Source organism: Triticum aestivum, chromosome 2B, assembly GCF_018294505.1.
Source record: "Triticum aestivum cultivar Chinese Spring chromosome 2B, IWGSC CS RefSeq v2.1, whole genome shotgun sequence".
NCBI lineage: Eukaryota > Viridiplantae > Streptophyta > Magnoliopsida > Poales > Poaceae > Triticum > Triticum aestivum.
Window position 1 is genome coordinate 548,921,039 of NC_057798.1, and position 13,057 is coordinate 548,934,095.

A 13,057-nucleotide genomic window follows, 5' to 3' on the forward strand; every position below is an offset into this window, starting at 1 on the left:
CACACAGAGACCCACCCCAAGAAGCACAGTTTTTTCTATGTTTTGCACGAAAAAACTAAAAAAATGAAATCCAAGGAGAGCGCAAGCGGCATGTGACGACGGTTGGATGCATCTGCTCCCGCATTTTTTTTATCTTCTGTTTAATTCGGTATGGGCCACATCTGCTGATTCTTGGGCCTAAAGTCGGCCTCTTGTACAGAGCAAAAATTTAAAGCCCCCCGGTCAACTGGGCCTCTAGCCAGCCCATTTAACTAACCGAGCCACACGTTCCACAACCGTTCGGGCTTATCCCGTCGGCCTCAGAGAAAGCGGACGAGGGGATTAATCGGTCGTTGCGCTTAGGGCTGAAAAAAAAGCTTAAAACTCGCGAGCTAAACAAGTAGCTCGTGACTCGGCTCGAATCGACTCGAACTCGAAGAATAACGAGTCGAGCCGAGCTTTAGTTTAAGATTGTTTATAGACCAAGTTAAACGAGCCAATTTCAAGAGTACTCGTGTAACTTATTAAGCTCGATATAATAGATCAACCACTTCCAATACAAAGAAAGATCAGCCACTAAACAACCTATATCCGAGGCGCAAAATCCAATGCCCATCCGTTGAAAGCCTAGCCTCCTAAGAGACTCATGCGTTACAAGGAAATTACAATTGTTTAGTAATATATATGTTTAATATATACATGATCATTTTTATCATATTTGAGGGCTTTATGTTTATATCTTTAACGAGCTTAACAAGCTAAATGAGCCAGCTCGCGAGTTATATGAGTCGAGCCAATCTTGGGTTTGAGCTGTTATAGTAACAAGTCGAGTCGAGCCGAGTTGGGTGAGACTCGGCTCGAATTCCAGCCCTACTTGCGCTCCTCCCTCCCCCCCCGGAAAAAGCTCGATGCGCCCCTAAAAAAAAACTCGATGCGGTCGGCGAGGTTGCGGGGCAGAGCCCAGCCAGCCGGCGGAGGCGACGCGGGCGGTATGGTTGCGCCATCCCGGTCGCGGACCAGCTCCGTGCGGTAGAGGTTGGTTGGGGCCTCCCGGACCGCACGCCGATGTAGATCGACGCCAATCGTAGTTTGGCTACTCGGCTGTTCGTCGAGCGAAACTGCTCCGCGGTTTGAACGAAGCAATCATTCCTCGCTTTCGGGAGGAATCCATGGCGGAATGCGGATGATGCGGCCCCCTTGCCGGCGGTGATTAATGTATGTCTCTCTGTTTAACCACCCTTTGCTGCTTAGTTCACGACGCATGTGTATATTCTTCCTCGCACTATCTGGTTACTCCGGCAGCAGAACATGAACATCCATCACCATGGTTCTCGGCTAGGTTCTGCTCTATATTTGCTTTTTCATGTACCACTCGTTCTTCGACCCAAAGATTACATTTGTGCTAATATCCTCCTAATTCCAGTTCTGTACAGGCGGTATTCATACTGTTGTGGTCAATTGATTCGGCCAGATCTTTGGAGATTGGTTATCAAATTATTTTTACTCTCTGGACAGGTAATTACTTCACTTCAGCTGACAGACCTTATCCTTCCATGTTTTTACGGCGTACGCTTGCTTCCGTGTGATTCATAGTTTCATACCATGGTGCTATTTACTACTGGATGCGACAGGTGGCTTAGAACAACATAGTGAAATCACAAGAAAAATGCAGCCATGCTGCTCTAGAGGGGAGCGAAGCCTCAACGTTTTCCTGCTTCTATCCATAAATGAGAAAAACCCGAAAAATCCACGGATACTTTGTTTCCTAAATACACAGTGTGAAAATTTAAAGGAAGATCGTTTGGCCTGTATTAGATGCAGAAAACAGGAAATATTAATGTCGCTGTTCTGATTGCTTGCAGCGATTGATGTTCCAAATTGGCATTCTTCATCTGAACTGAGGTATAAGGCGAGCCTCCAAAACAAGGGAACAGTACGTTGCCGAGTAACATGTGTGTTCAACATCATTTCCCCATTATTCATGTTGAGGTAATCCAGTGACTTTAACTATGATGACCTTCTGTTGGTATTCTCCTGTAGGTATCAAAGAAGTGGAATGGTTAGCTTCTCTACTTCTTCAAGAATTTCTGAAAGGATATAATAAACAGGTGCCATGTTATAAACTTCTGTTATTGATATCCTTGCAATCGTTCGCAGTGTGTTAGCCACCTTATTCTACCAATATATGTTCCAGAATTAATTGGACCAGTTTGTGTTTAGAAGAGTGTTCCTTTCCTATCTGATTGACTCCATGAATATTTTTAATGAATAAGATATAAACAGCAATGTACATTTATCTCTGATGTATATTGCCATCCAAATAAAGGGCTGTTAATTTTCAATGTTGTTTATACAATGTGACTTTACAATACATTTATCTCTGATGCGATGAATGTCAACCTGATGGGCATAGGTCACAGGTTAGGTACTCTTGTACTACTACTGTAGGTTCTACTATTTTACACACAACTATCTATGAACATACTTGCACATCCATATCTAATATTGTTGATATCCCTGGGGCCTATAGACTAGCTATATGGTGCATACTTGCTAACGAGTATTGACTGCAAAGAGAGGGTCTGCATAATGTCAGATAAACATATAGGTACATGATTGCTAATTATATACTATATACATGGTATTATAGCTTATAGGTAGTGCACCTGCTATGATTGTTAGAAACCCATTTCCTTTCCTGAATATGCAGGTTAGAGAAGCTCATTTTCTGTTGTTTTAAGGCTCATCCTCAGGTTCATTACATGAACCAGATAGGTGCAATAATCTCCATTACGAACAATGATTGCTGTGTTCGTGCTTTGGAAATGGATGCTACTGTATCTTTCTACAGGGCTATACACTTGAAACACTCTAATTTGAACTATTCAAATTATACCAAATGAATTCTAACTTCCTGGAAGAAAAATTGCATCTGTTAGAAATATCAATGTGCTTCCTGCTCTATGAGATAGATCATTCCCACATTTTGAATGACTTCATTTGAAAGAACTGGTTCCAATATCAGATTACCCCCTCCCTTTTTATGAATGAACATATCTAAAACATGAAACATAAACTTTTATTAAAGTATAATCCGTTCACATCTTATGTATTTCTAGCGTTCATCAAGATAGAAGAGCGTTGCAATGAGCACCAAGTCACCCCTTACTACCATACTACTTACTCCAAATCAATTAAACTTTAAATCATTTTATAACTTACAAATATATGGGTTTTTTCATGTATATTTAACTTACAAATATGTTTTGAAGATGACAAAAACCCTGCTCAACATGCTAGTCTCTCGAACAGGGTCCCTAAATGGGTTGCTAAGCTTTATACAATGCAAGGTGCTTAGGGAGATGCTTATTTAGAGAAATAAACGAGTGTTTTCTTAGGCATTGGTGCTTATTTGTGGAAGGTGGATGCTTGATTAGACACCCCTCATGAAAATAAGCATTGATGCTTAAGAGATAACTCAGTTTAATTTACTAAGCACCTTGCATTGTACTCTCTCCATAAAGAAATATATGAGCGTTTAGATCACTAAAGTAGCGATCTATAGGGAATACAAGGCAGAAGAAAGCATAGTAGGTGGCATAATCTTGGTTGAACATATACAAGTTTGACTTGCACAAAAATCAATATAGCTTATATTTTGAAGCGAAGAGAGTATACACGTAAGATATGAGCCAACGACTAATCTACCCTGATTTACATAAGGTGTGGTAACCGAAAATTGTACACAATCTGCTCTCTGAATCTATTCGCCTAAACCTCTAAAACTACCTAGTGTCTACACCTTTAGTTAGAGCTCACGAGCTCGAAGGGGCAGGATCCATCCTAAAACGTAGCAGGACGTTTGCGCTTCCCAAGTACGCCCGGTTCGTCGCCCTCTAGTTCTGGAGCCCACATCGCCTCCTTCTGCTTCCGAGCTAGTAGTATTACATCGCGCTCCGGCGCAACTATACTGTACATCTGTCCGGTGCGTCTCCTTGAGTTTTGCTTCGCACCAGGGGATCCCGGCAACGGTGCAGGGCGCCGCCACAACCTAGCCGCCTTGGATTTTGTTGGCGCCGCCGGCACCTCTTCGCCCTGGGCGTCTCGGCCACAGTCCCTCTTCCGAACCTTGCACATGACGTAGGAGTTCATCTGTTCCAGGAACAAGACAGTTTGGTAAGCAATGAGAAAAGATCATTAATCTGAAGCAAGTGGTTCACATGTTCACATGCGTACCTCTGGCTGCGCGAGGTTCCTGAGGTCGCCACGGTCTGCGTTGAGCTTGTACTCGAACATGCTCCACGGGGTCCTGCGCCCGTGCAGCAGCCTGCCGCGGTAGAAGTCCATCGACGTCTTGAAGGCGACGGTGCGGCGGCCCTCCCTCACGCGGGCCGGCCGGCCGCGGATCCTCCAGTACCCGGCCGGGGTGGTGTAGTAGCACCCATTGCTGTACGCGGTGTCTTGCTTGTGCACGAAGAACCCTAGTCGCTCTTTGTCTCCGTCTTCTTCGTCAACTGCGTGCATATACGTAGAAGAGTTAGACTCTTTCATGCAACTGTGTATCACAACGTCCATGACTGCTTTATGTACATGAAAACAACAAATAATTCCATAAAAAGTTGTTTTCGGAACTTACGTCTTATGTCATCTGCGTCCAGAGCATAAATATTGTCCAGCTCTTCTATTCTTCTTGGAAGCGCCAGATTCAGGACTTTGGGCTTGAGATAGTGGAGCACGATCTCCTTGTCCGTGGGGCGAAATCTGAATCCTGGTACTAGCCACCATGGTGTACTACCTGTTTCATCAACTTCAGTAGACGTCTCTGTTGCTTGCTCGTTGGATACATCCCTATGTTCCATTGTAATCGAGCTATTCACGCTATCAGAATCGTCAATGTGGTCGTTGTTGACATTCGGTTGCTCTGCTGCCGAGCTAGTCGTGTCGTCGCTGCTGCCACCAAGCTGTGTTGACGATGACACCATGGTACTGTTCGGAGTCGTCATTGTCGTGCTGTAATGCACAACGATATTGCTATCAGAACACACAATGTTCTGGTCAGGCCATGAGTCTTGGCCTGTTCCAAAGAATTTGTCGGTCGAATCTTTGAATGTCCGCTCTCTCCAATCGGGTGAATCGTTGTCACCGTTGCCACCAAGCTGGGTCTGCATTGACGACGATGCCATGGTGCCATTCTCCACGGGTCGATGCAACAAAAATTCTGCCGACCTCGTTGAAGTCGTCATTGTCAAACTGCATTGCGCGTTGGTGTGGCTGTCGAAACATACACTGCTCTGATCAAGACATGAGTCCTGATCTATTCCGAAGAATTCGTCGTTCGAAACTTTGGATATCTGCTCTCTGCAATCGCGTGAGTCGACCTCCTCCACGGGAATTCCCTCGGAGGAATAGTCCTGCCATAGCCGTTCGTCCCATTGCTTGGAAATTCCCACGGTGGAATCTAGGCCTCCGTACATAGTGCACCACCACGATAGTTGATCCCAATGGTGTATGATACTGAGGTCGATCGAAATTCTCTCGGCATAATGCTGGCTGAGCTCATGCTGTAGGGCATTGCGGCAGAACTGAAACACCGATATGTCCGACGTCGAAAGATACTCGTTAGCAGACCGTCGATATCGCCCTCCCGCGCCAGTGGAAGTGCGAGGCTTTGCCTTGTATGTCAGTCTCTCTGATATCATCCGGTGACGGTTCGCCATGGCTCGCCATCGGCTGACGGTGCTCTCCTCCACGCACGGCAACGTGCCGTGAAAGTTGTCACCCGACCCCTCAAGTGTCAACAGTTCGATATCATCGTCGTGTCGCCGGGGCACCAAAGTGTATACACCCGCCCCACTGGGTGTAGTCATCGTCAATGTAATCCTGGCGATATAAGCCTGTAGTTTATTTATCATCGCTAGACGGCAATTCAGCTTCGACGTCGTTGCCGGATGACGACGACATGACGCTCTTCTTGTGCCGGTGGTGCTGTCCTCCTCATTGCCCAAGCTCAGAAACACCTGGCGGGAGTTACACGACGCCGGGCTTTGGCCGCCGTCGGCACGAACGTCTACGCTGCCGAAGGTATCCACCTCCCAGCGAGCTTTTCCATGGGCGCGGCCGCGTTGGAGCGGCCGGCAGAGGCACTGGAGGAGCAGCGGCAGCAGGATCACGAAAAACGCCTCGAGGAGCGAGCACCCGTCGGCCGGGATGCTGCTGGATATTGTCGCCATATTTGTACGCGGGAGGAGGCTCGGTGTGGATTAATGTCTGGCGGTACGTCGATGTTCGTCGCCTTTCATGAGAGAGAGAGCAGAAAATTCCGACAGCACGCGCCACGATCTGGAAGCTATTGTATGCGCGAGTGTCCCAGTTAGCTACGTACTACTAAGCTAAGCAGCTCGGACTTTGTTTCTTACGATGGAGAACTGGAATAAAACGTCTCATTCCGTCTATAGAATCTAGATCTATTTCCTGTCGCACTCGGACACCATCGCCTTCCCATTAGAAAACTATAGGGGAATTTGTATAGGAGTCGGACACGGTTTAGGTTTTTTTAGATATAATAGCACACGGTTTAGTACTTGACAGTCACTTTCCCTGCTCAAAGGTGCAAAATAGGCCTGCTAAGAATCTATATAGGGGCAATCGTATTTAACGCCCGTAGCGCAGAATAGTTCACAGAGAGCAACCAATGAACGCGTATTCCTTCGGGAGCCCACCGCAAGGGCCAGTTTTTGTGCGCCGGGAGCGCGTTTCGCGCTCCAGACGCTCCCTCTGTATTTTGTTTTATTTTTACTTTTTCTCTATGCATTTTTGGCTTTTAGATGATTTTTTTAGGTTTTTTTTTGCTTTCCGGTTTTTCTTAGGATTTGGACAATTTTATGCGGATTTTTCTTCTTCCTTCCCCGAGAGCCACAGATTTATTTCTCATGGAGGCATGGATTTGCTTCCGCAAGTGCCTCTCAGAAAAGGAAAAAATGTTTCTGCAAGAGGGACAAATTTACTTCTCGTGCAGGCACGGATTTGCTTCTGTGGAGGCGTGGTCTGAGAGACACAAATTTACTTCTCGTGGAGTCATGGGACCATGCCTCTCCGGAAAGTGAATTCTCCCGCGAGAGGCACATATTTACTTCTCTCGGAGGAGCGAATTTGCTTCCGCGAGAGGCAGGGTGTGCCGCTCGGGAAAGGAAAAAACACATTTTTTTTTTCCTGCGAGATGCACAGATTCACTTCTCGTGGAGGTACGGATTTGTTTCCGCGAGAGGCACAACCTGGGAAAGAAAAACATGTTTTCTTTTTGTGAGAGGCACAAATTTACTTCTTCTGGAGGCACGGATTTGCTTCCGTGAGAGTCACAGTTGTGCCTCTTCGGAAAAGGAAAAATGTGCTCCCAGTTTGGTTTTTCGTCCGGTTTGTTTTGTGAGTTTTTTTGTCGAAACCTATCAACAAGCAATCTAGTTTTGAAGATATTGACACGAGGAATCCAACGGTAAAAACAGTTTGAGATTTGGACTCACGGTTTAGGAGATAAAATGTTTTAAATAAATTAATCTATGAAAAAAAACCCTCCAAGGTTGTGACAAGTTGTCGCAACCTGGGAGGTGGGAGTAACCTTCACAAAAAATGCTTCTTAATTAGTTTTTTTTAGACATGAGTGCTCCTTAATTAGTGATTTCATATTTCACATACCATAGAAAGCACACACCCCTTCATAGAAAGCGCACACCCCTTCTGGCCACATGGGCTGGCCCAATTAGGAAACTCTATGTACGATTCCACCTGGAAGTTTCTGCACGGTTCTGAAAAGGTTCCGGCCTTTTTCTTCCTGTGTTTTCTCTATTGGTTTTCCGGGTTTTGTATGGTGTACTATTTTATTTATCAAGATACTTTAGTCTAAAAATATAAAATTCATGAATAATTTTTAAAACCTGGGAGTAGTTTTGCAAATTTCTATTTTTTTTAAATGCATGACCATTTTCGAATTTATTAGCATTTTATTAAATTCATGAATATTTTTGGATTTGTGAACATTTTTAAATTTTGTGAAAATTGTTAAGTCTTTTGTATATGATGAGCAGAACCCAGCCCAACCCATAAATTACAAGTCCAAACAGGCCCTGCTCAGGGAAGGGTATCGGCTATCGCAACCCATTTCCAGCTTACAATTCGAAAAGACTAGCTCAAGAAAAATAAAAGACAATAGCCAACTATCGTAGCCTGTACTCCCTCGATTGTAAAATGAGCAGATGATCAATAACTCGCAAAAAAATAAAGTCAAGAGAATTGTTTATACTACATCCATTGGCTCATAAAGTCGAAGCTCATAGGTGGCCTTGTATAATTGGCTCGTTATACCTCGATTTTCTAATACATAAAATAGCATAGAAAAACGAAGAAACTAAGACATTCTCCTTTTTTGAAAGGACAGAGTGCTATATATCTTATTTAGGGGTAAATTTTTTATGATAAAGGGTGAATTTTATTTGCTTAAAATGAAGCATCAAGAGGATACAAATACAATAAGCATACACCCGGCCTCTGCATACCTAAGATGCACACAGCCAACACCAACTCACACACGCATAACACACCAGCACATAGCAAAGTCATATAAGACCAAAGCTATGCGTAGGTGAGAATAAAACCCCCAAAGTGATCAGATCCATGATCGGCAATCGGCAAACTACAACAATGACTGTATACGCACCAACCATCTCATAACACCACAATCTGGAAGGAATAGTTTGTTACAGCATCATGTGACTCAATAAGCCAAACATGTCAACCTAAACTTAATGATAAAGAAAACTTTGTTAAACTAACTATCAGCTTCATACTTCCTTCAACGAGATTCATGTGCACTAGTAAACAAGATTGGAACTCATTTCTCCTCGCAATCATCTCCCTCACGACAGATGCATGATTCCCTCCTGTGCCATCTTCTATATCCTTGATAACCGTCACATTATCACATGCTATGAGAATTTTTGTCTGCATCAAATCGTCCGGTTTATTGGGCCGGAGGGCTATATGTAACGTCCTTTTTTAAGGCCAATAATTTATATGACGCTGGGGTGCTACATTCATGTTGCGTCTTCACTGATTGCACAAAGAAAAATCATTGCTAGTCATGCAAAGAGAAACAATACGTTGCATCCATTGGAAAATTCGTCTCTGAGCTCGAGCTCAGGTCGGCCCGATATCCTAGTGCTTCAATCGCCTCCGGATGGCCACCGTACCTCGGGATGCCGAAAGAGAAAGTTCGACAGAAGTTTTCTTCATACTTGAATCAAGATTTTTCTATATCTTCAGGTCATAGGAGCCGTAGTTTTTAGATCATCTACTGATCTACACACCTCACACAAGTAATATTAAGTTGCTAAAAGCAAGAAAATGCAACCACTTTTGCAAGTTTGGCAAAGTTTTCCCTCCATTTTTGAATCTAGATATTTGTATTTTTTTCTTTTATAGTAATACAACTTTACTTTCACATAGTGGCACGCTGTGGCACACTGCTGGATACAAAAAGTTGCAACGCACGGCCATATATGTACTAGTCTTATGATATACAAGAGATGTAGTAACCGACAATTATGCACAACCTGCACTCTGCATCTATTCGTTTATTTAAACCTATGGATCAGAAACATAAAACCACTAAAACTACTAGTGTCTACAACTTCGGTTAGAAGCTTAGAGCTCACGAGCTCGAAAGGGCAGGATTCATCCTAAAATGTAGCAGGACGCTTGCGCTTCCCAAGAAGTAGGCCCGGTTCGTCGCCCTCTAGTTCCGGAGCCCCCATTGCCTCCTTCAGCTTCCGATCTAGTAGTATTACATCGCGCTTCGGCACAACTATCTTGTCCATCTGTCCGATGTGTCTTCTTGAGTTTGGCTTCCCACTAGGGGATCCTGGCAACGGTGCGGGGCGCCGCCACAACCCTTTCGCCTTGTATGGCGCCGCCGGCGCAGCCTCCACCTCTCCGCCCTTGGCGTCTCGGCGACAGCCCCTCTTGCGAACCTTGCACACGACGTAGGAGTTCATCTGTTTCAAGAACAATGACAGTTTGGTAAACGACGAGAAAAGATCATTGATGTGAAGCAAATGGTTCATATGTTCACATACGTACCCATGGCCGCGCGAGGTTCCTGAGGTCTTCTCTGTCCGCGTTGAGCTTGTACTCGAACATGCTCCACTGGGTCTTGCACCCGTGCGGCGCCCTGCCGCAGTAGAAGTCCATCGACGTCTTGAAGGCGATGGTGCGGCGGTGGTGCTTCACGCGGGACGGCAGGCCGCGGATCTTCCAGAACCCGACCGGGGTGGTGTAGAAGCACCGGTTGCTGTATGCCGTGGCTTTTTTTGAAACTAGGCTGTACACCGTGGCTTGCTTGCGCACGAAGAAGAACCCTAGTTGCTCTTTGTCTCCGTCGTGTCCATCAACTGCGTGCATATACGTAGAAGAAGAATTAGACTGTGTCATGCCACTCTGTTAATAAACCACAACGTCCAGCTGCTTTATGCACTGAAAATTAAAAAAATACGGCCTATGCAAGTACAGTGCAACCTAGAAGTTGTCTGAAATTCAGAAAATTAATCGAGTGGATTTAAATAATTTACACGCTATATATACATTTATTTACGGTGTCACATAGTTTAGAAGCCAACAGAACTCTCTTTTAGGGCTCACTATATAACGAACAAATAATTTAACCACACGTTAAGAAATACAAAGGGAAACTGTGTTGTGTATCCACAACAGAATTCTCTTGTTCGTTCACGTGTCGTCGAGTTTGAGTTCTAACGACTGAAATATAATAATAAACATATAGTCTTAGTTTGTTAGATATTTTTTAGGGCTCACGGTCCCCCCATTTAGTAAGGGCGCCAGCACTTTTTGAAAACCTAGATCAACAAGTGATGGCTTTTAGCCTAGATCTTCACCTGCAAGTGCAAAGTGTCATTGCAGCTGCATGTGCCAACCATGGTAGCATGCAATTGGCCGGAAAAAAAACTTCCATGCAACTTCGGTAATTCAGTTCATTGAGCTACATTTTTTTTTAGAAAATCCAAGATGCATGTGCACTTCACCGGACTAGACCAAGCAAAACAAAAATATTAATAACTCAGTAAAAGATGTTTTCGGAGCTTACGTCTTATGTCATCTGGGTCCAAAGCATAAATATTGACCAGCTCTTCTATTCTTCTCCTATACGGTTGAAGCGCCAGATTCAGGACTTTGGGCTTGAGATAGTGGAGCACGATATCCTCGTCTATCGGGCAAAATCTGAATCCTGGAATGAGCCAATATGGTGTACTTGTTTTATCAACTTCATTAGACGTCTCGATGTGGTCATTGTTGCTATTCGGTTGCTCTGATGTCGAGCTAGTCACGTTGTCGCTGCTGCCACCAAGCTGCATTGACGAAGATACCACGGTATTGTTTGAAGTCGTCATTGTTGCGCTGAAATGTGCGCCGATCTTGCTATCAGAACACACAATGTTCTGATCAGGATACGACTCTTTGTCTGTTCCAAAGAATTGGTTGGTTGTTTGCGCTCTCCAGTCGTTTGAGTCGTTGTCATTGTTATTGCCAAGCTGGGCCTGCATTGACGACAATGCCATGTCCGCAGGTTGATGCAACAAAAAATCTGCTGACCTCGTCGAAGTTGTCATTGTCGCGCTGCAGTGGGCCTTCTTGTGGCTGTCAGAACACACACTGCTCTGATCAAAACAGGGGTCATTGTCCGAAAATTCGCTGGTCGAATCTTTGCATGTCCGCTCTCTCCAATCATGTGAGTCGTCCTCGTCCTCCACCGGAATTCCCTCGGAGGAATAGCCCCGCCATGACCCTTTGTTCCGTTGCTCGGAAAATCCCATGGGGAAATCTAGGCCTCCATATACAATGAACCACCGTGATAGCTGATCCAAATCGCGTATGATACGGAGGTCGATCGAAGTTCCCTCGGGACTAGGGCCCATGGAAGTGCCAAACTCTGTCTCCACGTGCCGATCCCAATTGCATACGATACAGATGTTGGTCGAAGTTCTCTGGCGATAATGTTGATTGAGCACGTGGTGCAGAAAACTGTGGCATAACTGAAGCCCCGTGAGGGTCGGCATCGAAAGGCACTCGATACCCGACAGTCGGCCTCTTGCGCCCATCAAAATGCCAAGCTCTGCCTCCGCGACATTGTCTGTCAGTCTCTCCGAGATCGTCCAGTGATCGTTCGCGGTGGCTCGCCTTCGGCTAGCGGTGCTCTCCTCCATGCACGGCAGCGTGCCGTGAAAGTTGTCACCCGACGCCTCATGTGTCAACGTCTCGATATCGTCTGCATGTCGCCAACGCGCCAAAGTGACCATCAATGTAACCATGGCGATGTAAGCTCGTAGCCTATTGGCCATCGCTAGACGGCAATACAATGTCGACGTCGCCGGATGATGGCGACACAATGCTCTTCTTCTGCCGGCGGCGCTGTCCTCATCGCGCAAGCTCAAAAACATCTGGTGGCATGTACACGGCACCGGGCTTCGGCCGGCGGCGCGAGCGCCCACGCTGCCGAAGGTACCCTCCTCCCAGCGAACTCTTCCGTGCGTGCGGCCGCGTTGGAGCGGCCGGCAGAGGCACTGGAGGAGCAGCGGCAGAAGGATCAGAAAGAACGCCTCGACGAGCGAGCACCCGTCCGCCGGCACGCCGCTGAATATTGTCGCCATATGTTACGTCGGAGTAGGATCGGTGTCTGGCTGGTACGTCGATGTTCGTCGCCTTATATGAGAGCAAGCAGGAATTCCGTCCGGAGGCGGCAAGCATATGACAGCTATGCTGGAGTGTCCCCGGTTATAGCTACTGGAAGCTAAGCAGCTCGGGCTTTGTCCATCCTTAATTCGGAAATAAAACATGTATTTCCAACTATAGTACTGTAGAACCTAGATCTATTTCCTGTCGAACTCGGACAAGGCGATCGCCTTCCCATTTATAGTAGAATACTAACGGTAGGGTTCGGAGACCGTATTTCTTTTCTTCAAGTACGGAGACGGTTTAGTACTCCCGTGGCGTATAGTACTAGTTCGCAGACCATAGA

The 13,057-nt window shown here is 45.6% G+C and overlaps 2 protein-coding genes and 1 long non-coding RNA gene across 4 annotated transcripts; 1 reads left to right on the forward strand and 2 right to left on the reverse strand.

Moving 5' to 3' along the window:
• The first annotated feature begins 857 nt into the window (after positions 1-857).
• Positions 858-3,883, forward strand: LOC123041609 (uncharacterized). Of its 2 annotated transcripts, none has more exons than XR_006418575.1 (4): positions 858-1,318; positions 1,403-1,494; positions 1,842-1,931; positions 2,020-3,883. It is a non-coding gene; the product is annotated as an uncharacterized lncRNA (long non-coding RNA). The 2 variants fall into 2 exon arrangements; XR_006418574.1 differs by having other exon boundaries at positions 860-1,194.
• LOC123041608 (uncharacterized) lies at positions 3,747-6,861 on the reverse strand. Its single transcript, XM_044464198.1, has 3 exons — positions 4,616-6,861; positions 4,216-4,493; positions 3,747-4,131 (listed from the first exon to the last, which is right to left on the reverse strand). The coding sequence occupies exons 1-3, from the start codon at positions 6,207-6,209 to the stop codon at positions 3,823-3,825; spliced, it is 2,181 nt and encodes a 726-aa protein (XP_044320133.1). The 5' UTR covers positions 6,210-6,861; the 3' UTR covers positions 3,747-3,822.
• Positions 6,862-9,623: 2,762 nt separating this feature from the next.
• LOC123041610 (uncharacterized) lies at positions 9,624-13,057 on the reverse strand. The gene is made up of 3 exons (XM_044464199.1): positions 11,129-13,057; positions 10,108-10,418; positions 9,624-10,022 (listed from the first exon to the last, which is right to left on the reverse strand). The coding sequence occupies exons 1-3, from the start codon at positions 12,687-12,689 to the stop codon at positions 9,708-9,710; spliced, it is 2,187 nt and encodes a 728-aa protein (XP_044320134.1). The 5' UTR covers positions 12,690-13,057; the 3' UTR covers positions 9,624-9,707.

Excerpts from the sequence above, each read along its gene's own strand:
- LOC123041608 (XM_044464198.1), bottom strand. The coding sequence starts at position 6,209 with ATGGCGACAATATCCAGCAGCATCCCGGCCGACGGGTGCTCGCTCCTC. Across the intron at positions 4,494-4,615 it reads GGACGCAGATGACATAAGAC|TTGACGAAGAAGACGGAGAC; the intron begins GTAAGTTCCGAA and ends ATATGCACGCAG. Across the intron at positions 4,132-4,215 it reads GGAACCTCGCGCAGCCAGAG|ATGAACTCCTACGTCATGTG; the intron begins GTACGCATGTGA and ends TTCCTGGAACAG.
- LOC123041610 (XM_044464199.1), bottom strand. The coding sequence starts at position 12,689 with ATGGCGACAATATTCAGCGGCGTGCCGGCGGACGGGTGCTCGCTCGTC. Across the intron at positions 10,419-11,128 it reads GGACCCAGATGACATAAGAC|TTGATGGACACGACGGAGAC; the intron begins GTAAGCTCCGAA and ends ATATGCACGCAG. Across the intron at positions 10,023-10,107 it reads GGAACCTCGCGCGGCCATGG|ATGAACTCCTACGTCGTGTG; the intron begins GTACGTATGTGA and ends TTCTTGAAACAG.